We start from the raw sequence: 25,791 nt of genomic DNA on the forward strand, positions 1-25,791 counted from the left end.
TGATGGCAGCCCAAATCACCCCTTCCAGAAGACCCAGCTGAGCCAGCTGGACTATTTTATAAAAAGCTTCCTAAGTGGAACATGAACAGAGACATTGACTTAAGCAATCAGACACAGTGTCCAGATGAGATGCTGGGGAAAAGCTGGCACCTAAACACAGACCCAGTGAATTCCAGTGTGACCAGGGACATCCTGTGGGATGAAGAACACTCTGGGGAAAGAGTGGGATCTCACCTCAAATCTGTCACAAAACTTCACCTCTCCTGAGGCCGGTTTGTGCCTCCGCTCACACAAGTGGTAACAGGAACAATGTACCCAAGCTCTGCTAGACCACAAATCCTGGGATCAGGCAGATCAAAGCCTGAGGCAGGAGATGGCTTTACCCACAGTCCATGTCACCCATCTGGCTGGCACCATGGTGTCTGTCTGCTATCAAAGATTTGCTAAGCAGAGCTTGAAATACCAATGTGACACATAAAACTTCTCAGTTTCAATGTTAAATGCCACTGTGCAAGGGGTAGTACCTCTTGAAAGTTAGGAAAGTGCCCATCCCAGACAGGGAGTGGTCACAGGAGTACAGCAAAGAGTGTGGGGGTCCCCAGGAGCGGCCACACCAAAACCAGAATATAGAGGCTCTTTTGAACCTCTCTCGTTCAGGTCAGAAGTCCTTTGCAGCCATACTTACTTAGCTGGTGAGATGTGAAGGGTTTATTAACTCTTTACTTATTTTAGCAAAGCAGTTCTGAGGTCCAAGTGTGAAGATGTCTCTGAACAGCAGGATGGGCTGCTGGTGTCACTCGCTTGTCACCCAGACCAGCTGGGCAGGTATTTACGTTTTACCATTCAGGCCAAAGTAGTACATGTTCACATCACAGACAGAAAGGAAATTTTAAGATGTAGTACTAAAAAATTGGAATTTTTAAACCTAGGGACACCAGGGGCACCAAATATTCACACCTTGCGTAGTAACACGACATATCATTAAAGCACATTATTAGAGACAACTTTGTATTTAATAACTGGTTTGCTTTGTTCACCATATTCTAATACATAAATACAAAGGCAACTGCTGAACAGCTTTTGTCAAAACTTGTTTGCTTTTGAAGGTTGTCCCTTAAAAGAAATTTTAAAAATAAATAATTTTTGCAATCTTGGTGTGAACAAATCTATATAATTTTTTATATATATATAATTCCAGATTTGTGCTGTGCTATACTGGAAGAGAATAATTATGATAAGGTTTCTTCTCTGTATGTTCAGGCTTACCAGCTCAATGTTACTTTTCCTCAATATCTGGTGAAGGCTCCCTTAGTAGATCCCTCTCACAAAAAGTCGTGGTAGCAGCACACCTCCTCCCAGGATCAAATATATATAGCAAGGCTAGCAGACCAGGCAAGAGCAATTCAGTGGCAGAACTGAGCCATGGAATACCTTTAAGAAGTTGTACTATTTTTAATCAATCATCTTAGCTGAGCTGAAAAATTGTGAAAGTAGCCATTAATAACACCTCAAGGAAATTTGGGGGAACAGACTTGCAATATTATGAAAAAGTGATACACTGACACTTTAAATAGAGATGTTGTGAAGTAGCAGGGTCACAGCAGTCTCTTACTATCATCAGTCAGAACCAAAACAGCCCTGACCATGTTCATAAATCCTACAGTAACTCACATTTGGGATAGGGGAGCATTTTATCTCCTTTTCTAACCAGCATGTTTTACTGGCAAGAGCTAACCTCTCACTGAAATACCACGAAGCCCATTTCATACCATCAGCACATCCCATTACCCTCTGGCTCAACATTATTTTCACATTTTAATAATTCTTCTCAATGTGAAGTACAACAGCTGAAAATCCACTTCCTTCACAGAAATTTTCTTTCCTTACTGAAGTATTGCATGAAATAGCGTTTCCCTCAGAACGCTTCCTCAGAAAATCCTCCTGCAGAAGAGGAGGCTGAACTGGGCACAGAGCAGGAGAGGTCTGAATCCTACAAAGCAGCACTTGTACCTGGCACTTAGCAGCTCAGTGCTCTCAGTTAATACTGGAATGGGTTGTCTGGAGGAGCTGTGGATGCTCCATCATGGGAAGTGTTCACGGTCAGGTTCAATGGTGCTTTGAGCAAACTGAGCTAGGGAAAGGTCATAGAATCACAGAACCATTCAGGTTGGAAAACACCCTGTCATGGCTTCAGTTGGGATAACTTTCTTCCTCGTATCTGGTTCAGTGCTGTGTTTTGGATTCAGCATGAGAATAATGTGGATAACACAGATGTTTTGGCTGTTGCTGAGCAGTGCTTACCCTAAGTCAAGGACTTTTCAGTTTCCCGTGCTCTGACAGTGAGGAGATGCACAAGAAGCTGGAAGGGAGCATGGCCAGGACAGCTGATCCAAACTGCTGAAAGGGTATTCCACAGCATAGAGTGTTGTGGTCAGTACATAAACTAGGGAAGTTGGACTGCGAGGGGCTGATCACTTTTGGGGGATATTTCCGAAAATCCCTTCATACCCAAGCTGTGATCCTATGAATAAAATTAGTGTATGTTCATATATTGTGTTGGTGTTGTGCAGACTTTCAGTAAGAAATACACCAACGTTTTTTGCACTCCTGGTGTGGGTGGTCACTTTGCAGAAGGCTGGTGTGCTGGTTCCAGCTGCAATAATGTTCTTCATAGTAGCTAGGATGGAGATATATTTCAGATTTTTGCTGGAAATTACGTTGATAATACAGGGATGTTTTAGTTGTTGCTGAGCAGTGCTTACACAAAGCCTCTCACCCCATCCCACCAGTGAGCAGGCTGGGGGTGCACAAGGAGCTGGGAGGGGACACAGCTGGGACAGCTGACCCCAGCTGACCCAAGGGATGCTCCACACCATGTGGTGTCACACTGACAAAGACAAAACTAGGGGGAACGTTGGCCAGGGGCTGCTGCTCAAGGACTGGCTGGGCATTTCACGGCTGGTGAGCAATGGTTTTCACTTGTATCACTCATCTTTCTTGGGTTTTATTTCTCTCTGTGTCATCTTCCCCTTCGTTACCTACTTTTTTTTTTTTGAGAGACGGCTCTGATCGTGACTGCAGTGATGGGATGTGGCACGGGAAGCTGGATCCACACTGTCTGCTGCCTGAGACACAGGAGATGAAGCACCATTCCCTGAGGGGACCAGTAACATTAAAGGATAGGCAGCTCTGCTTTGTCTTACCAATTGTAAACTTTATTCCCTGTGGAGCCAGAATGACCTTTAATTTCTTTGAAATAAAAATCTGTGCAAATACGGTGAATAACTTGCATGTACAATGTGCTATCTATTTTTATATCCATTCCAAATACAGAAGGATATTAATGTATTGGAGTGTGTGCTTCCATCTGATAATATAAAATTTCACTGCAATTCAGCATAGAAATCCACCAGAAAATCTCATAACTCTCATAACTGCTATCTGTGTTTAATTCACACAGGGCATGGCATAAAACCTTAATCTGACATGCAAATGAGCTTAAATCCCTGCATAATACTCTCTCTACACAGTCATCATTGTAAATGTGCCCTCATCTTTACCACCCCAAAATAAAGATCTATTCTGACAAGACAAAGCCCTGCTGATAACTTCTGAAAGTCATTTAATGAAAGACTTTAATGAAAGTCAGTGTCATGACAAAGGGCTTCTTTCCCTCTGCAAGGCATTTGAAGCCCACAAGGTGCAGCTCTTAGCCCTCTTCTAGAGACAGTTTCATGCCAAGGATTCCTGGCTATTGTGTTGTTCGACCACAGTCCTATGATTTTGGGGATTTAATTCTTATCCCATGTCCTATGTGCCTTGTACACAGAGCCCTAAAAAAATGCACCACCTGATTGGTTTCCAAAGCATCTCCTTTCAGGAGAACTTTATGTGCTGTGAAAATACACCATCCCCAAACAGCTCTGTTTGGTTGGGTTTTTTTTTTTTTTGGTTGGTTGTTTTGGGTTTTTTGTGGTTTTTTTTGCTTGAGTTTGGATTTTTGTTGTTGTTGTTTTGTTTTTTTTGTTTTGCTTGGTTGGTTGGTTTTGGGTTTTTTTAATGCTGTGCACGAAGAGGCCAGCACAGACACTATGCTTCACCCTATCAGCCAGTCAAATTTTGCTCTTTTTAAAAATAAGTCATTGATAACATGATCAGAATACTTAAGCAAAAGCACTGGAAGACCATTCCACTACTGACAGGGAGAAAAAAAAGATTGATTTAAATTGCCTCCAGCAAACCACCCCTGTTGATAAATCCATGGCAGAGGTCAAACCCTGAACAACTTGGGCCATGAAGGAAGGAACCCTAGAGATTACTAGAGTTCATCCTTAAATGCTCTCATGTCAACAGGAACTCACATGAGAGGAAAAACATGCTTCAGCTGAAAAAATGAAAGAAACTAAGATTGAATGGTAACTTCTGTAGGCACTGAGCTCAATGAGAAGACTGAAACGTGGTGAGGAAAGCCCAGTGAAAAGCATTTCAGTATCTCCAAGCAAGGTTAAACTGGAAGAAATAAAACCACCTAATTTTAAAGCACATATGTACATCATCACTTTCCCAGTGTTGCAGAACAATTAAAACAAAACCCCAAAATCAGCTGATTAGCACAACAGACACTTTCAGAATCATGTGATAAAAACCCCCAATACCCTACTCTATCTATTTCTCACGTAGTATGAGAAAATACCAGTTTAATTGATGTGGTGTGAAAGCTGACAATATGTTTTGCAGTTTTGTTTAAATAGCTAGTGTTCTCACATTAGCTGTAAATGAATTTTGACACTAAAAAGAAATGTAATAAAAATAATGTGCAATCCAATAATTCAAGATGCTGCTGACCAGGACTCATTGCTGCATTACTGTTTGTAGTGCAGATATGAAAAATGAATTTTTGGTAGAATTTTGGGGTTTAATTAAAATATTTAGCTTAAAGACAATTTTTGAATTTGCACAGAAATGTATGGAGGTTTGAGTCTCATTAAAGGCTATTCCTTTTCTTTAAAAATATTGTATTTCCTTTCATCTTTAAAAATAAAAGGGGTATTTTTACAGTTTTGTAATTTGCCATGAATTTGAGCTTCAAAATGGAAACACAAAAGAATGTTTAGCTTGAATTTCTCTTTATTTTGAATCAGAAATCTGGGGTTTTGTCATTGCCTTCAAGATTACCAAATATTGTCATTTACATTATGTGCATTTGAAAACAAAAAGTGAAGCAAAATGTAATTTCAGAATGAAAGATACATCCTTCATCTCTTCAGGAAGGTGGAAAGTTCCTCTTTGGTTTTAGTAAAATAAAAAGTACAACCAAATGTAACACATTTCTGTGAAAAAAAATTTGGTTTCCATTAAAAGCACCTTGGAAACCCTTGGTGTGGACCTCTCAGTGAGTTCCCCAGGCTTGAGGCACCTTAAGAATGCTCCAGAAGAAAAACACAGCTCTGTGTCATATCTGTAATTTAACTTTGGAAGCTGAAGAGACCCTACAGTGAACGTAAGCCATGGCAGTGAAGTGTGTGAGAAAACCTGCAAACCTGCCTGCAAAGCAGACTTTGGTGCAGCTCCTGCACCCTCAGGCCTCACTGATGCACCCAACACGCTGACCTTCACGGCATGACCAAGAGCACAGCTCTGCACACTGAGGTTTTTGCCATGGTTTCTCACTGTACTGCTGCAAAAAATAGTTTCCCTGTGTGTTACACTTTGCTCCTGCCCCCAACTCAACAGCTCACTTTGGTGGCTGTCTGCCTCTACAATGTTCTGCACCATTTGCAGCGTCAGGGAAAATGTTATTTAAAAATACAGCGGTGTTGAAAGATCTGACTGTAATATAATGTGATGTAAGACAAGAAGTATATACAGCATGACCCTCGTTGGGCAATTTCTGGACACACCAGTAAACTCTGATAAGCAAAAAGAGGTGCACTCTCAGGCTGATGAGAGAATGTAAAGCCACCCAGGGGCCATCTCATCTGTAAGAAAATCATTGCAGTAACAGTCAAAAAACAAAAAATGCAGTTACTCTGTGCTCATAGGAATATTACAGCACAGAGCAAAAAAGGAACCAAATGTCAGCTCATCTGAAGAGCCAAATATCTATTTTCAAGCTTTAAAGTTGAAATATTATATTTAGAATAATCAGAAAGGTCAGAGAGATGAGAAATGAAATAATCAGCAGGAAGCATAAGGCATGCTTCCCTTTGGATCCTCACCTTTGTTACACTTTTCAAATCCCTCTTCCTTCCACAAACTAGGGGTAAATAACTCATTTATCTGAGCCAGGAGTTTTCTTGCTGACTCTGACAGAATCAAGCTTTCTCTTGGTGCCTTCTGTCTCCACTGCAGATCCAGAAACTTGTCCACACACCCGGGCCATGCATCTCCAGAGCTTTTGGCTCCCTACATCCCTCTACCCCTCCCTCCCTGATCGAGGGTGCCTCTCCTGCTGCACTGTGCATGGTAACTCTTGCCAGCCCTTGCATTAGATGTGCCACCCTTGTTAGTCATCACCAGCACTTAGTGCTTTGGCAGGCTCCAGAGGACACTGAAAGGCTCTTTCTTTGTGTCCAAGTTCAGTTAGCCCTGCTGTTTTGCTGATTCAAAGTGTTTTCTTTTGCATTTAGCAGGGATCCTGTAAGATCTGCTGGCAAAGCATCTTGAGAAGTGAAACTGCAAGGTATGTATTTGTAAATGGTGCAGGGGAACCTGGGGACCCAGATTCAAATGTGCCGAGTCATTTCTATTGTGGATGCCAATGGTGAGCCAAAAAAAGAAAAAGCAAATACTCCATAATCTAAAATGCCTTAGAAGGGATATCAATTAAATTTCAGGACAATCCATATTCAAATGGATTTCTAACAACATCCAACCTTCTGAATGTCCTCCTGCTCCTGTCTGCAAAGCACCAGACCAGCACAGAGGTACCTGCAGTTCCTTCTCCTCACTCTGCCACGCTTCAGGAAATGCACCATTTCTTCACAAGAACGAGAAATGTGCATTTAGCAAGTTTAAGCAGTCAAAAGAGGTGATAACCTCAATGATTTTGACCCCAAGTTTATTTTTAAAGATGTGAAAAACCCCAAGATACTCGTCAGTTCGTCTCTCCTACGTGCTGTATGGCACAGCGGATGCTCACAGCTTCCCAGGCGCTGCTCTAACCACCAGAGGGAGTCCCTGGAAACCAGCACCGGAGGAAGCGGAATTAAAATTCATGTTTTCTGCAGAGATCTCCAGAATACCAATCAAGACCAACAGATAGAGCAATCCATGCAAATCTGATTGACGGTGATTGCTTGGCAGGGTTTGGCTTTTCTGTCAGTAGAGGTGGGACAGAATCTCAAACGCACCGCCAGGACCTGAATCACGCTGTGTCCTCCTCAGCTGTGCAGCTGAGCACGTACAAGGGCAAAGGCTGGACGCTTGGAGACCTAAAATCACCTATTAGGAGATTATCTCCTTCCTGAACTGCAGTACGGCCCCATGCTGCTCCGTTCTATCACACTTGCAGTTTGCTCCCTGCTGTGTGGCAGGACTGTGCAGCTTGTTGGGCCGCCAGCCAGCAGCGCAGGACTACAGCACTCACCTCCAGGTGAGCCCTCCTCGCTCCGTGGAGAGGAAAGGAAGCTGCACAATTACTGTAAACTAGATGCCTAGCATTTAAATGGATGAAGTTCAGTTAAATGCATCCCATTTTCAGCTGCATTGCTTCATTAGAATTAACTGGAGAAATTACAAGTCATTGCCACAAGAGTCTGAGATTCGGCTTCCAGAAGGCAAAACAACCTAGAGCTTTCGAGGCCCTGACTTGGTGTAAAATAAGATGCTGGATGACTGCAGAGAGTCACCTAAGAAGGCCACTAACAGACTTTGTGTGAGCTCCCCAGGGAATACCAGCCAGCAGGAGAAGCTGCTCTACATGCTTTGCTGGCAGCAGCATATGGCGATTCACTTGGGGGCTGGAATTAAGGAGACTTCCCCCTCAGCTGAGCCTGCTGCTGGAGAAGGTTCCAGAGCTGTGCCCTGCCTCCTCAGCTGCACCACTGGCTGTCCCTGTGCAGTCCTCTGGCCCTAAACACTATGCTTTGACCAGGAACACGTTTTTAGTGAGTGCTGTTTTGCACAGTGAACCATGGCACATAATGACAGCATAGTTTAAAAACAAAATTAAAAATACTACCAATTTTATTGGTGAAAAATCCTCTTAGCCCAGCAACTTATTCCTGACTCCAATCTATAAATGTGTGAATATCTTCCTAAATCCACTTCTGGTGTAAAATAAAAAAATTTGCATGCGAAAAGCCCATCTGTTTGCAGAGCTCAGGCAGTCGGAGAAGTGATAATCTGATGTGCACTGCTCATGTGAACACATATATGGACATGCACAACACGTATGTATTCCTGGGAATTCTCATTAACTGTCCCAAAGAAATCCGTGGAGCATCACTAAAAGTATCACTTTATGCACATTAGTTTCCATGTCCCTAATTTATTATTGCTAAACTAGAGGTTTAATTATCATTGTAGTTACTAATTAATTACATCATAATTAGAAATTATTAATTCATTAATTACAAAGTTTGGAAGATGATCATAGCAAAATTGTCTGGAACCAAAGAAGGGCTCTTAGCAGCAATCCTTTACAGTCAGTGATGAAAAAGAGAGGGAAAATGGGATGAATTTTGCCTTTAGGGACACCTGGTATGTAACTGACTGTACCAAGAGCATCTGTTACTGTTCCATTACCACACAGACATCCCAGCTCAGGTACAAAACCCGGTGCTACAGATGCTTAAAGTTTTCCTCCCATTAACAGGAAGATCATGGTCACACAATTATTAATTGTTAGGAGTGGGATCACAGCTAGGGGAGTATATGAGTTATTGTGCAGAGACAAAATATTACAGTGTCTGGCCCTTAGCTGAGAATGCAGAAAGTCTACTAAATAAAAAAAAAGCAACCAAGACCAGGCTGGATGGGGCTTTGAGCAACCTGATCTAGTGGAAATTGTCCCTGCCCATGGAACTGGGTGGTATCCAAGGTCCCTTCTAATGCAAACCCTTCTATGGTTCTATGACAATTACTCAAACCTATCTTAATCCCTATACATTTGTGTGTCTCCTTTAAAGTTAATTGCTGATAAAAAAATTAGATAGTACCCAACAACTGGCATACGGCACCTGTGAACATTATAAATTAAGTAATTGGAGAGGGTGCTAGAGCACTAATATTAGACCACATTATCATTATCAGAATGAACCATTTCTGCAAGATGATTCAAAATGAATACAGCACTTATTCCTGTGTTAGGTATATTGGGATACTTATTAGTGCTGTAAAAAGTTGGAGATGTCACTTTCTGTACAATCTCTCGTAAATTTCTGAAGTTCACTTTTCCAGAAATAAAAACACCATTTGGAGAAGCACAGCACCATTGTAAAAATCGGTCTAGTTTGGCTGATTCAGGTTTGGAGATCCTGTTAACAGTTATCACTCTTTGCAAATCTGGATCTGTGTAACTACCACCACAGCACACTGCCTAGTCATTCTTTTTAAATTTTTTTTTTTGTTTTAAGAATGAGGGCATCCCTTACTTAAAATAGTACATTTGTTTTCAATATTCTTTCTCCTCTTTTCTTCTATAAAAATTTCACAGAAATGTTCTTTCTAATGTACTCTATAACATTATATATTATGAATTATACCAGCATTTGGCTCTAGAAATCAGTGTGAATCAATCCAAAGAGAGGGGTGAGTGCCAGTGCATGTACAGAGGTAAATACAGCACTGTTGTGCATGGAATTACAGCACCTCTAACTCATGCAGGGTCTGAAAAGGAAGACAAACCGCCTTAAAAAAAGCAATTCGTGTTCTGACATAAAATCATGTTATTTTAGAGAACACCCCAGGACACCAAGTATCGAAGCACTTTTAAGAATGAAAGAAAATGAGCGCAAAACTTAAAGAAGGCTTGTGAAAAAATACAAATCTTTTCCAAGAAGCAATTTCTCTTTCACGAAAAGAAATCAGATAATCAATAAATAAATGTCCCATAGACTGTTCCTGGTGAGCAAAACAAAATGCACTGAGACTCAACATGCCAACGTATGGCATTGGAAAAGGTAAAGAGAAAAATACTGCTCTCATCACAAAAAGCCATTTGTTCTTCACATGCTTCAGATTGTTTAGAGCTGAGAACTCTAAGCACAGACTGTGGGTTTCTGCAGGAGGTGAGAAGGCAGCCAGGTGCAAACCCAGTCCTTTGCTGGCTGCCTGTGGAGAGCAGAGGGGCAGGGGCAGGGGCAGGGGCAGGGCAGAGCCCACCACTGCCCACTGAGGAGCTGAGCCTGAGGGTGCTGGCAGCACAGGGCAGGTACTCCTTCTCTACCACATCCCTGGAGAGAGGAGAGGAAGGGGAAGAGGGAGAGTGACATGGAGCTGCTTCTGAGTCACAGCATCTCCTGGTGCAAGGCACTTTTACACTTCTGTGGCTCGAGGCTGAATTCCACTCACAGCCATTGCCTGGCAAAGGATGCATTCACAGTCCAGAGTAACCCCAGAAAAGGAGCCCTTGACAGATGAAGAGGCACTTTCAACAAGGAAACACCCCATAAGTGGTCTCCAAATGAACACTGGCCAAAATCTGGCCTATACTGCTGGCACATAAATTACTGGACTTGTTAGATTTTGATAATTATTTTTTTTCCTAAGCTAATATATTCTTCTGCTACTTACTATACTCTAGTGAAAAAGCCGCATTGAATCTTCTATCACTGAGCTCTGGAAACTTCTCCAGTTTGCACCACACTCAGAAACACAGGGGTTTGAGGGCAATAGTGCAAGCGAATCTTGCTAGCACAAGTCAGCGTGTGAAAGTCTCTCTTAAATCTCTCAGCAATTTTTTTCCCCACACACAGTTTCCTTCCTGGAGTGGTTTTCATTTAGCGCAGAAGAGCTCAGCATAGCAAAAAACATCAGCAAGAGACTCAAGAGCCTTTGGGTTTATAATGCTCTGCAAAGAGCAGAGGCACCTTTTGTTATTCCAGATGTTTGACAGCGGCTCCGGCGCTGCCGCCGCTCTGAGTGGGGATACAATGGAGTCCTGCAGGAAAGTGGCTGAGATGCACACAAGCAACATGTCATGGGTTTTTATTTGCATAACACTGCCAGAGCACTTCAGTGCCCTGGAAAACTTTCTGCTACCATCTGGGGGACTGAAAAACTGAGTTGAAAAAATGCCTACCTCTATAGAGCAGAATAATTAACTAATGGTTTGATACCTCCTGACAGATGAATAATAGCAATGATATTTACAGTTCTAGCACTGAAAGGAGTCTGTAATCCCAGTTTATCTATTCACAAATGAATCAATTCACCTCCTGTCCTCCAGTCAGCTGGAGCCAAGCAAATACAGAAGATTTACACTCACTGCTTCTCCTGGCTGGGGCAACTTCTTCCAGTTCTGGTTTTAAACATGTTTCTCTTAATATGAAGTGTACTCAGATTCCTATAAGTTGGTTAGAGCCTTGTGCTAATAATGCCAGGGTTGTGGGTTTGATCCCTGTATGGGCCATTCATGTCGAGTTGGACTCAACAATCCTTGCGAGTCCCATCCAAATCACAATATTATTTGATTCTGTGAAATGTCATATATCCTATTAGGAAGCCCAGGCTAACCTGAGAAGAGCACACTTGAGCAGTTTGGCAGGGGAAGCTTGCAAGAAAAGTGCCTATTATTCCAGGAGAAGTTTGGCTGTTCTGGAAAGACAGGCAGAGGGCTTGTACCAGGACTGTCATCCCACTCAGCACAGGCAGAAGCTTTGGGAATTAGACACAATGAGTGGTCCTGTGCCTGAGCTGATGTTTTCAGCTGGGGTCACAAGGGACTCCTGCCCTCACAGGGTTGGGCAGAGACCTGTCAAACGTGCAGTGGGCACTGCCTGGGGTGTGCCTTTCACTGGCTGCTCCAGGAAAATAAATTCCCACCTAGTTTGCTGGGTAACAGCTCATCCCTGTCCAGCTGGCAAAGGAGGGAATTTATTTCTATAGTAAGCAATATACTAAAAGATTCTGGATGTCACGTGGACTTTTCTGGAACAGTTTCAGTGATAAAGCAATGCACCAGATGAAAGGAAAAAGCTCATCATCTTATTTGAATTTTCCCTCCCTCTTCATTGACTTACAAAGCAGAGCAATTTAGATCAGAAACCCCCCTATCTGCAGAACATTTCTGAGTGACTAAAGTCAATACTGAAACTGGTGTAGGCATGAGGCTGGAAACGTTGTGAAATTTATTTCTCTAAACCTTTCTCTGGTGTTTTTGAAATATGTCAGTCAGAAAATATTTATTCCCCTGGGAAAACTTTTGTTTTTTAAAGAAGCAGAAGTCTTTTGTATTTTTCACATGCACCCAATTAACCATTGCCTGCAGGCTGCTATTTGGCTAGCATGAGGTGTCTGACCACATGGATCATATTTACACTAGTGAATCCAAAAGTTTGTTGTTTACAAGTTCTCTATGCCTAAATTATAAATAGGAACAACATCTAGAATGACTTGGTTCAAAGACCTGCAGCAGAATGCATGCTTACAGTTCTGCAATGCCTATGCAATCTGAAGTTACACGTCTTTAAATGTTATTATCACTCTTAAAAGTAAAATGTGCACAGAATACACCATCTTAGTGCTTTATAATTAGCACCAACACACCTGATAGTGTGGGAAATGAGTCCACAGTGCAGCATGCAAAGCACCTTGCATGGAGCACAGATCTCTTTACCCCAGCACGGTTTTGGAACCAGCTGGCTGCAAGTGGGCGTTGTATTCTGTGGTGGGTCCCTTCCCTTATTGACGAGTTATTTTATGTATTATGCAGTGCTGTAATGAAGATGCAGTCTTTTGTCTTCCCACACTGTGTCCTCGGTGGTGCTGGGAAGTCTTGGGGCAATATTATCAAATAAAACAGGCACTGCTTTTTGAAGATGAATTTAGATGACTCAGTTTCCCAGAAGTTACACTTTAGAAAGTTACACTGAAAAACTGAGAGATGCAGGACTAGTTGGCAAAATGTTAATGAAAAAATGAACTGAATATAACATTAGAAAAAATATATAAAACCTTGTGTCTGAAATCCAGTGCACCACAATCTTCGCACACATCCTTCACTGACAGAAACCTTGCAAACACTTAGGGCATCTAATTAGGAGAGACAATGTATGGTACATTCTGCCAGTTTATCTGCTGTTTGATGAATCAATGCTTTATTCTTTTATTTCTCCGAACTGTTTTTCAAGAAACTTCCTCCCAGAAACATAGAAATGTCACTTCTGAAAAAGGATAAGAGCAGAATGACTGAAGGAATGGAAAAAGATCTCAAATTCCCAAGCACTTAGTAAAATCCAGATTATGGGAAAAGGGGCTGGAGAAATACATGACAAATAATCCACAGTGGTGGAAAAGGCAGCAGATCTTCTAACCAGAGGAACAGGAGCGAGGAGCAATCTTTCTGACTACCAAAACATCCTCTCTGCAGAGGTAAGGCTGAAGAGGTAAGGTGAAGCTGAAGGCACAGGGGCTGAACTCTGCACCCTCCATGACCTATGTCTGTATCGCATAGTTTATAAGACACTTAGAACAAGAAAATGGCTTTCTTACAAGGAATAAATAAAGAAATAAATCACTATTAGTTTTCTTCAAACCTCTCTCCTTCTACTTCAAGCTTTCCTCCAACTTCTCCCCTCTTACTCAGATAAGGCAGCTGACCTCTAACTATGATTAACTCTGCAATGAGCCCTCTGCATAAGGCTTTTCAGCAGCTGGTGTTTACATTTAGAAATAGAATTTTAATACATTGTAAGTCAACAATAACTATCCAAGTCCCCAGGGCACAGACATCAAAAGGAAAGCAAAAGTTCACAATACGTTATAGTCACTATGTCCCAGGCAGCATTTACCAGCAGCACAGATCAGAGTCTTAATTCTTCTCCAAGAGGTACCAAGTCTTTAAGCCATGGAAGCCCAAGATGCCCTCAGAGCTGGTCACGCCAAGCCACAAAGCTGAACCACTGTCCCCTTATGCAACATGGGAACATGCAGGTGCTGCCAGCAACCAGCAGGGACTCAATGTCTGACGCGAGCAAATAAGGAAAGAAAAAGATGAAGAATTCCTTTGCCTGTCCCCAGAAATTTGGGGAACAAGAAAGGAGAGGAAATAGTCTCATTCCTTCTCTCAGGGAAGTGTAACCACTCACTGGGAGAAGCACTGAGTGTACAGGCTCCATTAAGCCCTGCAGAAAGTTACCTTCATTACAGGCACCACTGGCTTTCCTACAAAATTACAGCAGGGAAGAACTTGCCCATTTTAGCTTACTAATGTTCTCACATTATGTCCTGCTCCAATAACCATGCTGCCCTGCCACCAGTCATTGCATCTGGTAAATCTAAGAAGATGTAAGCCCTGAAAAACATGAAAACTCAAACAACCTGTGGGTAAAATCTGTGAAAATTTTCCCACAGTCTCCTGGGGCAGGAAGGGGTGACGCTGTGCCCCCAGTGAAACCTGGCTGTAGTCGACAAAGTAAGCTAGTGACACACTACCTTGTACCAGGTAAGTTACGCCAGTAAAAGGTCTGACCTCACAAAGTGGACACCCATGAAAGAAAAACAATTAAACTGGAAGCTGTTTGTCATACTAATGGTCTTTAAATGACACCATTAAAGCACTGTAAGCAAGAGATTGGTAATGAGCAAATCAGTGTTATCATTTGCTCTCATTTTGCAGGCTGGCTCAGGACCAGCATTTCTCTTTTTGTTTGTAAAGGAGAATAGATTAAAGGGATGTATAAGGAAATCAAAGTAATTAGACACATAAACAAGCTGACAGGTAAACAATTGTGATTCAGTGAGGCAACTGTCAACCCCTAAAGGAAGGATGGTACATATTTGTAATATTATTGTGGTTTTAGTCCCATTTTATCTCATTTCAGATTACTCCTAACATAATCATTAGCATCCTTACCAAGCACAAGAATGAGCCAGGTCTGTGTTCACCTCTTTCAAGGCTTGCTTTAGCCCACCCTGGGGATGTGCACGGAGAGCAGCTCCCACCACAGCACTAAGAACATGGACACGTGTGAGGTGGCCAGCCCTCCCCATGGGTAAGAGTATGAGTGCATCCACTGCAGAAACACAACCAGCCAGAGAGTTTAGACTATGGCTTTTCTCCCAACTTTTGCAAACTTTGGGATGTCACACTCCTGGGAAGACACCTGCCCCAGCACTGATCTTGACACGTAACCCAGGTAAACACAGGCTGGCTATAGGATCAGATTCAGCCTATTTAACCTTTGGCATTTAACAGAGCCCTTGGTTTAGTTTTCACTCATGCCCCATGCAGTCAGTACACAGAGATCAGTGCATTTTAGCTTCTCTCATGAAGAAGAGGGACAGTACAGTAATTCCCATCACTGATTCATAACTCTGCTCATTTGAGGGGACCCAGCCATTTGAAAGTCAGCACAACCTAAAAATTATTTCCAACTCCCCAAAACACAGACCACTATAATTTTTTTGAACTAATTCAGCTTAATGCACCATTCAAAATCCCACACCATTACTGTGTGCCAAGACTAGTTATTTTCCCAAATGTAACAGTACCCTGACTCCACGTCTGCTGAAGATACGATGCAGTCTCACATTTTCTGCTGTAGTCTACCATGATTAATTTTAGTTTATGGAAGTGGGTGGTAGAACGAAGGGAGAAGCAGCCATGGAATCCAGAATCTATTCAACTATGGGAGGATCAGCAGAACTCAAACATCATAATGTCTCAGTGGGGAATATAGGAAAAAACGAAACATTAGAAATAGCACGTGCCCAGTAGTGCACACAGCATATTCCAAGCTGTAGGGCAGCAGATAGGGTTTGCTGCCCTGTGAATGTGGCAGAGGGAGCCTCTGTTTAACCCTGTGGTTTTGGTTGAGCATTTTATGAGTGTATGAGCAGTTCTGGGCATACAAATGCACCCCTTAAAGCTGCGATCCATCTGCATAAGCGCATGGGCAACGTTAATACATGGATGCATAGATATAATAAATACGTTTTTTTCCTAACGATTTTTCCATATGAAAAAGCAGACCCTAATGCAGCATGCAGGCAGCAGAATGGATGGAGTATGCAGGCAATGGCTGTGCCTGAAAAGATATATGGATATGTGTATTTGTGTTAATTCCTATTCACATTAATTCATGCCCACAAAAGCTTAAGGGCTATAGAAGCCTGGAAGAGCAGATATGAAAAAACATTTTATACCTTATATCCATTATGTACTTTTGCTGTAAACTTGCATGCTGAGATCATGGCAGTAATGGGAAAACTTATGATGATATAAAAGGCTTCATTCTAATCTATTATCAGTGTGTAGCTAATATAATATTAAAGAGAAATACCTCTGGAAATAAATTTCATAATTAAAAAAATTGATAAAAAAGGGTATTTGGGGAATTTGTTTCATAGAATCAGGTTTTTTTTAAACAAATGCTGAAATGTTCTTTAATCCAAATTTCAGTTTTTGACAAGCTCAGATGTAAAGGATGGGACAACTGGAAATCTTTGAAACTTCTAACACCTTATGTATGAGAGAAGAAGGGTTGCTGAAGACTGAATGTTTACCAGACCATTCTTTTTTTCTCCAGAAAATGAAGTTTTGTATCTGTGACCCAATTCATGTCTTTGAATGTGACAACTACAAACTCTAATTACAAACTCTTCAGCATGGACTGGATTTTAAACCTGTAAAGCATCTAAAGCACACTTTGGTGTGCTAAGTAAATGAATAAAAAAATACCCCCAAAAAGGCAAAATGCAAATTATTGCTTACTGTATATGCATAAATTTCTCAGAAATTCAATAGGCTTTCCAAGTGCTCAAAAATACTTTCTTAAAAATACCTGTTGTTCATTGCTAGGAGTAGTTAACATAAATAAAGTGTCCACTTTAAGGCAGTTTCTTGTATTTAGCCTATGAGCAATAAATTCTCATCCTGAGACTCGTGTTTCCACAAGGCACCTCCCTGAAGCAAACTCAAAATCCTGCAAAAACCTCACTCCCTTTGACTGGAGGAGACAGATGGGGAAAAAAACCCCCAAACAAATTTAAGGGCTTTTGGAAGAAAGGCAGAGTCATCAGAGACGTTAAACCAATTGCTACACCCAGACCACAGTCAAAGTATCCAAATTTGGAGGTCTAAAAGGGCTGGGCACATCTGAGCAGCCAAAGAGCTCTGTACTCTTCAGACTTTCATGAGTTTAGGACTGGTGAATCTTGGCCAGATTTCCTCATGAAGTCTCCTGCTGTGGCACAACTACAGCTGAAAATGTTTAAGCTGAAGAAGACAGAATTAAATCCTCAGTACTTCTAAATATAGCTAAGAATTTAAAATATTTCTTGATTTTTGATGACTTTTGCATTTTCCAGCTTAATAGAATGAAAATAGCAAAATAAAAAAATCTGAACTTTTATATTACAAGTACACCTTTTAGTGAGACGTATTTGTGCATTGAAGGTTGTCAGGAGACAATCTCTCTCTGAAGAGCTGCTGTCCATCACCAGTGAACACTGCAGTGAAACCTGGATGGCAGCAAGTGATGCAAACCTTGACTCACCACGTTTGCAAAAGGAAAATAGGGCTGTGGCGTGTGTTTGTGCAGGAAAAAAAAAGAGGCACCACACAAGCACTGCTCTGTTCCCAGCCCAGGAGCTGCAGAGAGGTCATAAGCATGTGACTGAGGGCAGTGCTTCATCCAGCTACCACAAACCAGAAACGGGTTTTCACTGAGAAACCAGGACTTTATTTTGGGCCTGTGTCAAGCTAACGCAATGTCAAATTCACAGAAGAGCAAACTTCACCACAAACTACTTCTACAGTCAATATAGTATCCAATGACCAAGGTGCCACACACTCCTCTTTTGGAAAGCCGACCCACAATGGCTGGAGCTGGCCCAGCACACTGGAAATACCAGCTCCGAGTCCTATCCTGTAAGATTTTGCTAACTTGACTCTAGCTTCTGTTTATTTAAAGTTTTATTCTGCCACCTCATATGTAAAACAACACATATACAGATCCACATAAATCAGTGGGGCTACCTGCCTGCTGAGGCACTCCCAAATAACTATTGATTTCCTATGGTGAGTTAAGGCACCATGAAAAATGAGCAGAAAGGGAAATAAAATCTGGAAACATGTACAATTCATACCACAGCAAATGCTGATCTAAAGGCCGTCTACTGGAAGCTAAGGTTTTTCATTATAATGTGTTTTATAATGGCATAATATCCAATACAACTGCACTAGGTGATTGGTAACAAGCACTTTAAAATGTCACAGACATTAACAGAGATTAATTTACCTCCATCTTGTGAGTTCATGATATTCAGAGCAAACAGCATTGCATTGGAGAACGTGGTAGCCTCTTCTTTGCTTGCAAAATTCAAGCCATAGACCTGCCGTGCGTCGCGCCATTGATGAAAGGTAGGGGTTGCTTGATTGTACTTCAGTCCTTTCACAATTGAGTAATTAATCACTACCTGTGATTTGAAACAGAGGGGTAAGGATTAAAAACAGTTCTGTTTTCAGTGGGAAAAAACCACCCAACCCTTGTGTAAAGGTTACCTAAATGGGTAGAAGCAGTTCCTATGGCAGCTCCTACATGGCTGCATGGTAAGGCAGCGCTTGTTTCGATGACAGAAGACCCGCATCTGGCGTGAGATTTACAGCAGTTCAACGCAGCCCCGCGGACTCGCAAGCCAGTTTTGCAAAATCTATTACCTGCTTGTGTTTTCTACAGCACCTCCACAGGATGCAGCTGTGCAGATGCTGCAGACAGCTGTCAGGAGCCAGCAGCCAGTGCCAGCAGCTGTTTCCATCTTTTGGAGGATGATCATGCACAATTGTTAGAAAAACAGCTCTTGGCACTAACCCTACCCTATAGCACATAAATGTTTGACTCATTGCACCAGTTTTGCCTTCCTCCTCCCATGTGCCTGATCACCAGCAGCTTCTTGTGCTTAGACTTTTTCTTTAGAATCAGTCAGGCAATGACAAAACCAGACAACCATTCCTCTCCCACCTTCTCTCTTGCTGTACGTGTGGGTTCTCCAGGGAAGGGGTGACTGCAGCAGAAGGCTGTTTCTTTTGAAATTTAATCTGCTAAGTAGAATGCCCTGTTTATCCCTGAGCAGAGCACAGGGACACCCAGCTACACAACACAGCTGGGATCCAGACAGAAACCTCCAATCTTAAAGTGTAGATGAGGGTGGAGAGGCAGGAGTGTCCACTGCACCACTGTACAACTTTGTACACAGAATTTATGTTAGAGGTGGTTCCCACATACCAGAAAACCTTCCAATATGTTTTTTGCAGTCTGACCAGCACTTTGGAAAGTTTTCTGTTAACACTATGATTGCAATTAAAAAGCTTCAGTGTATTTAATTCGTTCAACAATATTTTTGTTAGATGACTGACAATTCTTAATTATACAGGCAGACTTTTAAAACTAATTTCAAAGATTAATGACTCCTAGCTCTGAGTTTTAAATTTTCAGTGGGTTGCCAGTTTAAATTGGCAGAGAAACATTAGATGAGCACCTAATAAGGAACAAATTGTTTTACACACATTAGTATTTTTGAAGGATAACACTGTCTCATTGATACAGATGTCTTGTAACTTTACTATATTAATATACAAAAAATTATGGAAACCATAGCAAGAAGCAAAGAAGCCACTACACCACTAGATAATTACAGATATACTCTTATTTCTAGGATGCATTTACTTACTGAGCCAGCATTAGAGAGTGATGTAGAAGATAGTCTTTGAGTACCTGGTCTAGCTTTAGGCAAAAATATGATGGTCCAACAGTTGTACTCAAATCAGTATCATTATTAAGGCTCCATGAAAATGCACTGAGAAGCAATCAGGCCTACACTGCTTTTTTGGACACGTTTCATTGAGATTCCTGACCAGTGAGCCAAAGGAAGATGCAGCCCTACATTGGGTACACAGGCTCCCAAGAGTTAGTCCCCTAGAAATGGGAACTGTATCACCAACATGCTGCGTGGGAAAACACCCACACCAACCAAAATGAAGTGGAAACTGGTCACAGCAAAGGCATTGAACTTCCTCTTGTATTTGACAGTTTGCATAGCCTTTTTTCTTTGAAAAACTGTGACATCACCCCCATTCTTCCACTGAGCATTGGGAGAGCCTGTACCAATGTTGCTCACACTCAGAGAGTCTCTCGAGCATCAAGTAGACTCATGCCTGGATTACTAAACCAACAGTTTTAACATGGACCAGTTTTTAAGTCTTCCAACCCTTTTCGAGTAGATTAACCAAGGAAGGCACAGCCAACGTATTTGAGGAAATGTTTAGAAAGATTGTGAGCTTCTACCAGGCTTTCAAAGTGAGTCTTTCTCACCTACTAACAGAAATCTCCGTTTCAAAGGACACCACTGTCAAAGCCCAAAGAGCACCAGAGGGTGCAGTGAAGCTGTTCAACAACTAGGCCAAAAACTGTGTAATGGAAGTCAGGTAAACTGCTCAAAATCTGCTTCCCCAGAACACTGACCCAAGGAACTCCAAGGATCTGCTTTGTTCTGAAGGTTAGATCCCCTTAATTGAATAAAGACAGAATTTGAATGTTGACCTTCAGTAATCATCAGGATGCCCACACATGTAACACCTTGTCTTCAAACTCAAATCAGAGAGTTTAAAACTAGGAAATGGAACTTAAAATAGCCAGAGTTTGATTTTTACCTCCTTTGCCTCGTGTTTATAGAAAATGGAAAAAAGAGGAGGGGATCTCCTGCTGTTGTTAAGAATAAGTGCACAAAGGTGTCTTGTACAGATGGTGTGGAGACTCTGCAAGGCACATGATGATAATGAAGTGCTTCAGAGCAGTAATTAAAATAAAGAAGGTCTCCCTGTTTGAAGCACAGGGGTTTTTTACAGGTGCTTCTAAGGGATCTTTATAGCTTCGTCTGTCAGTAAGAGAGCACATTGCCAGGCTGAGCAGACCAAGAGTTCATCTTTTAATCTTCAGTTTGCAGTCTACAATAGGTGAATTGGAGAAGCTCACTGGAAATCTTGCAGAAATAAATAATGGATTTGTTTATGACAAACAGTTCTTCCTATAACTCTTCACCTAGAATTTGACTTAAAAGCTGAAACAATGACATTTTATATGCCACTGTTTTTCTTTTCAACCCCCTTTTAGTATTTTATCTTCCTGAAACAATGTAGTCCTGTTACTGATATAAATGTCTGTGTTGTTTTGAAGCCTGTTAAATTCTGTATTTCAATGATCTCATATGGCAAGGAGTTTCACAGACCAGTCATGCATAGCATTATATTGATACTTTTCAATGTTCCTATCCCTATAATGTTAAAAAAGAGATTTGCTTCACTTCTACCCTGTACTTCCCTTCACCCTTTCACCTCAGTTTCAGGTGTAGGCTCCCTGGGACAGGCAGGGAATTTTAGAATCTATACAAAAGCTCAAAACAGATGCCCTTCCTTTCAGCTGTGGAGCTGTGAGTTGTCAGCAGTGATAGTGGTGGTGCTGAAGGGACTGAGTGGGCTTCAGGGCAACACCTGAGGTGTAAGCATAGCCAGGATCATGGGAAGAGTTCCCACACAAGTCTCACCACCAATACGTACTTGCTTATTGAACCAGGACAAGAGAATTGCTTGTTTCTCCAGAGCATGAAATGGTTCAGCAGGTTGTTACCGGCTTGGGCCCTGCCATGCTGCCAATGCTCAGGCTCATCTTACAGGGACCAGACACAACTGCTAAAACAGGGAGGATATAAAAATTGCTACAGCTGAGGCCAGATTCTTTACTTCTATAGGCAGGCCCAAACCTGATGAACTTCTAATAAGTTACAACAGTGATTATTGGTTCTTTCTTTTTCAAAAACTGTGGTTAGCTTATATCCCAGGAATCCCGTCCCTGCCTCAGTTTTGGCTTGGGTTCACATGTGAAATGTCTCACCTTCCCCAAGGCCCTGTTTTTACATTCACTTCTCAGCCACATGAACACACCAGCCCCTCAGGATGTGATTCACTTCTGAGCTGCACCCTTCTCCCTGCCTGTTTGTTCAGCATGTGTCTTTGGTTGATGAGATCATGCTGAGCTGACATCACTTGATGTAAAGTCCTAATTTTATACCCTCAGTTGATCCGGACTCTGGACGGGGGAGCTACTTCTTTTCAGCTAAGCCATAAAGATGGACTACTTGTATGTTTTTAGCTTTGTGAACTTCTTGCATGGCGACTGAAGCTCACACACGTCACCTTTACAACAGGCCAGGTGACAACGACAGCTGGCAAGTTGCAACATGGGTGTAAAATACATGGTTGCAACTGTTTGGCTTCAAGAATCAGAGAATCATGGAATTGCTAAGGTTGGAAAAGACCTCAATGAACATCGAGTCCAAAATGAAGGCCACAAGGGAACATCAAAGCTCATGACGTTAAGCGATTGTAACACTGATCTGGCCTTAGCTTCAAACCACTTCTGGCCTCTGTGGCGACTTCAAAGCTTCAGGACTGTACTTGTGGTTTTCTGAAGGCTCCTGCTCAGGCCAGCATGAACCTCTGCAAGGCTGCACTTTGTGCAGAGCAGAAAGGGGAGTTCAGGTACAGCTGCCACGCACAGTGAGCACCTCACCCAGACACACATCGGAACGAGAGCTGGGGGCCACTTCCTGGGGGGAGAATGATGCTCCAGTTCTGCTACTCTACAAACCATATTTGTCTGTGATGAGCTTTTCAGACACTGTCAGCTAGAGAAGGAGATAAGGAGATAAGGAGATAAGGAGATAAGGTAAGCAGAATGAGAGACAGCATCATAAGCTCCAGCACATGCACCAAAAAAGGGCTAGGAAACAGAAAGGCAGCTAGACAGAGACAAGACAAAGAGTCTACAGAAGAAGATACGTAGAAAATGAAAAAGCAGATGAAAATTAAAGAGAGATATTATTAGAGGTGTATTATAAAACAACAAAAATTAAAAGGGAAATAAAGGCAGGCAGGGATGAAGCCATGAAGACTAATCTGTGCCTTGCCAAACAGTATGTAAGAAAAGTTAGAATTGTTTCTCCATGGCATTGTTATATCACATATTTTAAACTAGTTTCTCAACTCTTCAAAAATCGGTGTAGCTTCATATGTCAAATCACATATTAGCTGAAGATTGGTCCTTTTCAGATAAATATGTATTTTCTAGAAAATCAACAGCTTTACTAAAGCCTCAGTTTCAGTGAGATTTAACAGAACCTGAGAGCAAGCATGAAATGGCTTGAACAGAGAATTATTTTAACTGAAATTCATTTCTGTTCTCTTTAAATGCAAATACTTAGCAAGCCTAGCAAGCTTGTGATTCCATGTGAGACTCATATAAAATATATTAAATTCTGAATCTTGAGACTTTCAGAGTGTTTCTTTGAATACTACTATGCTACACTGTCTTGACTTTGTTCATAATACTGGATTTTTGCAATCATATTTAAGATGAACACTTTGTTTCAGGCGGTTTTAAATGACTAAGGCAACCTATACTTTCTGTTTATTTGAAAGAGGGTTTTTAGTCTTTGAACTCTAGAAAAATATATTCTTCTACCTGTTTCCTTCTGAATTGAGATGATTTTTAGATAGCATACAGCCTCTTTATAAATTGGAATGTCTGCAAGCAAATAAAATATTACAGTTAATGCAAAGCATGTTCAAAGTGCAGCTTAAGATTTGACATTTTAGTATGTCCTACTCTTTAAACTGCATACTCTGATTAAGACAGACCTCTGGTACTTAGCCTCCCTTACATGTTGACTTCATGACTTCTGCTTGTTTTACACCAGCTATTCAGTCCCATCTTAGATTGCAGTCACATGAAAATAATTTACATTCACCTGCTAGCAATGTAAAAGTGCTAGTATGGCCTAGGACAAAGCAGTACTGACCCTTCACAACTGACTAAGAAGCCATTGTATTTCATTTCTTTTTGAAAATATTTTCTATTTCTGAATGGAACTACATTCATATATTGCCTTTGCTCTACAGAGAAGGATAAAAGCAGTCACAAAACTTTTGGCTGATGTTTCAGAAGTGCACTGCAAGGAGCTGAAAATCACTGCGCTCAAAGCCCACCTATTTTTGTTCTGCTTTTCCTTTTTCAGAATGATGACTCTGTATATGCACAGCATAGCAAAGTCATTACCACTTCCAGTAAGCAACCTGAGTAACTTTTCCAGTTGGCCCAAGCATCTTTACAGCCATCAGCTGAGGATCATCTGCTTTTCCATAAGCAGATCAATCCATTCAACATTTGTGGCAGCTGAGAGGTGATGATGCCCTGGCTCCTGCTCTCCAGGTTGGCCTGATCTGGCTCAGTTTGGCTGGACTTGCCTGGCCCCTGCCCATCTCTCACACCAGCAGCAGTGCTCACCTCACCTTCCCAGGAGGCAACACCACTCCTGAATCAACAGGCAACCAATGGCCCACTTTTTCCTGATCCTTGTGCCCCATAGAGGGCTCGAGGTGAGCACAAGAAGTGGGCACTGCCAACCAGCCTCATGCCAGTGCACAAAGGGAGCCCTCAGCTCTGAAATTCCTGCTCTAAAATGCAGGTACTGCACTGCTACTCAGCTCAAGTAAACTTCTGTTTAGGGTCTGATTGTGACACTGGGTCAGGGAGCTCTGATGGCATGTGCTGCCCAGCACACCACAAACCAGGCTGTCAGAGCCACACCGTGGCAGCCCTGGGCTGAGCATCGTGCTTTGGTGGCCAACGGGGGTCTGATCCCAGTTCTGATAACCTAAATCCCACATAACTCCTTTAACACCCAAGGAGGTCCTGCAGAATTAGTCCGCTGTAAATCAGATCACAGTGTGCACCTAGGATTTTAAAGTGCATTACAAGGAACTAATTGCTTATCACAGTAATGTAATAACCACACTTTGTGGGACAGCAGCGCAGAACAATTGATTTTTATTTGCATTTTTAATATAGTACTAAAAACAAAGAGTAATTTGGGGGGAGCTGAGAGCAAAACCTGCAGAGTGAATAAGACTCATTTCACAAGAAAAAATGGAGGGGGGGAAATAACATTCAAATCTCTTTGGCACCTACCAAACATTCTTTTTTCAAATAAGCAGTAATAACTTATGATATATTCTGTGTGCAAAAATTTATACAAAATCTAAATGACTGGAGTATAAACAGGCTAGTAGGCACCTTGCAGGGTGCAGGAAATGTTGCATTAGGTATAGAACTGAGCTTCCCAAATGAGATCAAAGGTTAATTTACAGGAAACTTGATACAGTTACTCACTTGTTGATCCTGCAGTTTAACTCCAACTACCCTGAAGGTGTTCGTGGCTGTATTGTGGTATATGTTGATTCTGCTGAATCCCTGCTGTCCAGGTTTGATTGGTACCCATTTCTTACTGGTATCGTCATAGACCATAACTGAAGCTCGGGCTTGGCAAATACTCTGTTCACTGGGGAGAAAAAACCAACAAAATCAGGAAAGAAAACAGTGAATACTGCTTATTACTTAAGACTTCTAAAGGAAAAAAAACCAACAGAAACTATCAGTACTACTTACAACATATGTTTTATATGTGATCTGCTAATCCTTTGAATGCAATCTGTTAAATTAAAGCTGACATGTATGTGTTCACAGACTTAAAAAACCTCCTGTATGCTGCTGTTTTGAACCGATAATCTATTTT

The 25,791-nt window shown here is 41.7% G+C and overlaps 1 protein-coding gene across 9 annotated transcripts in view; it reads right to left on the bottom strand.

The window, feature by feature from the left end:
- Positions 1–25,791, bottom strand: part of EVL (Enah/Vasp-like) — a 121,439-nt gene that overhangs the window by 43,737 nt on the left and 51,911 nt on the right. For all 9 annotated transcript variants that reach the window (XM_048307531.1, XM_048307534.1, XM_048307533.1 and 6 more), the window contains exons 2-3: positions 25,389–25,557; positions 18,408–18,585 (exon numbers count right to left, since the gene is read on the bottom strand). In XM_048307531.1, the coding sequence (XP_048163488.1) occupies positions 18,408–18,585; positions 25,389–25,523 (313 nt within the window). In that variant the 5' untranslated portion in view covers positions 25,524–25,557. The remainder of the gene's footprint in view (positions 1–18,407; positions 18,586–25,388; positions 25,558–25,791) is intronic.

This window comes from Corvus hawaiiensis, chromosome 6, assembly GCF_020740725.1.
Source record: "Corvus hawaiiensis isolate bCorHaw1 chromosome 6, bCorHaw1.pri.cur, whole genome shotgun sequence".
NCBI classification, from domain to species: Eukaryota; Metazoa; Chordata; class Aves; order Passeriformes; family Corvidae; genus Corvus; species Corvus hawaiiensis.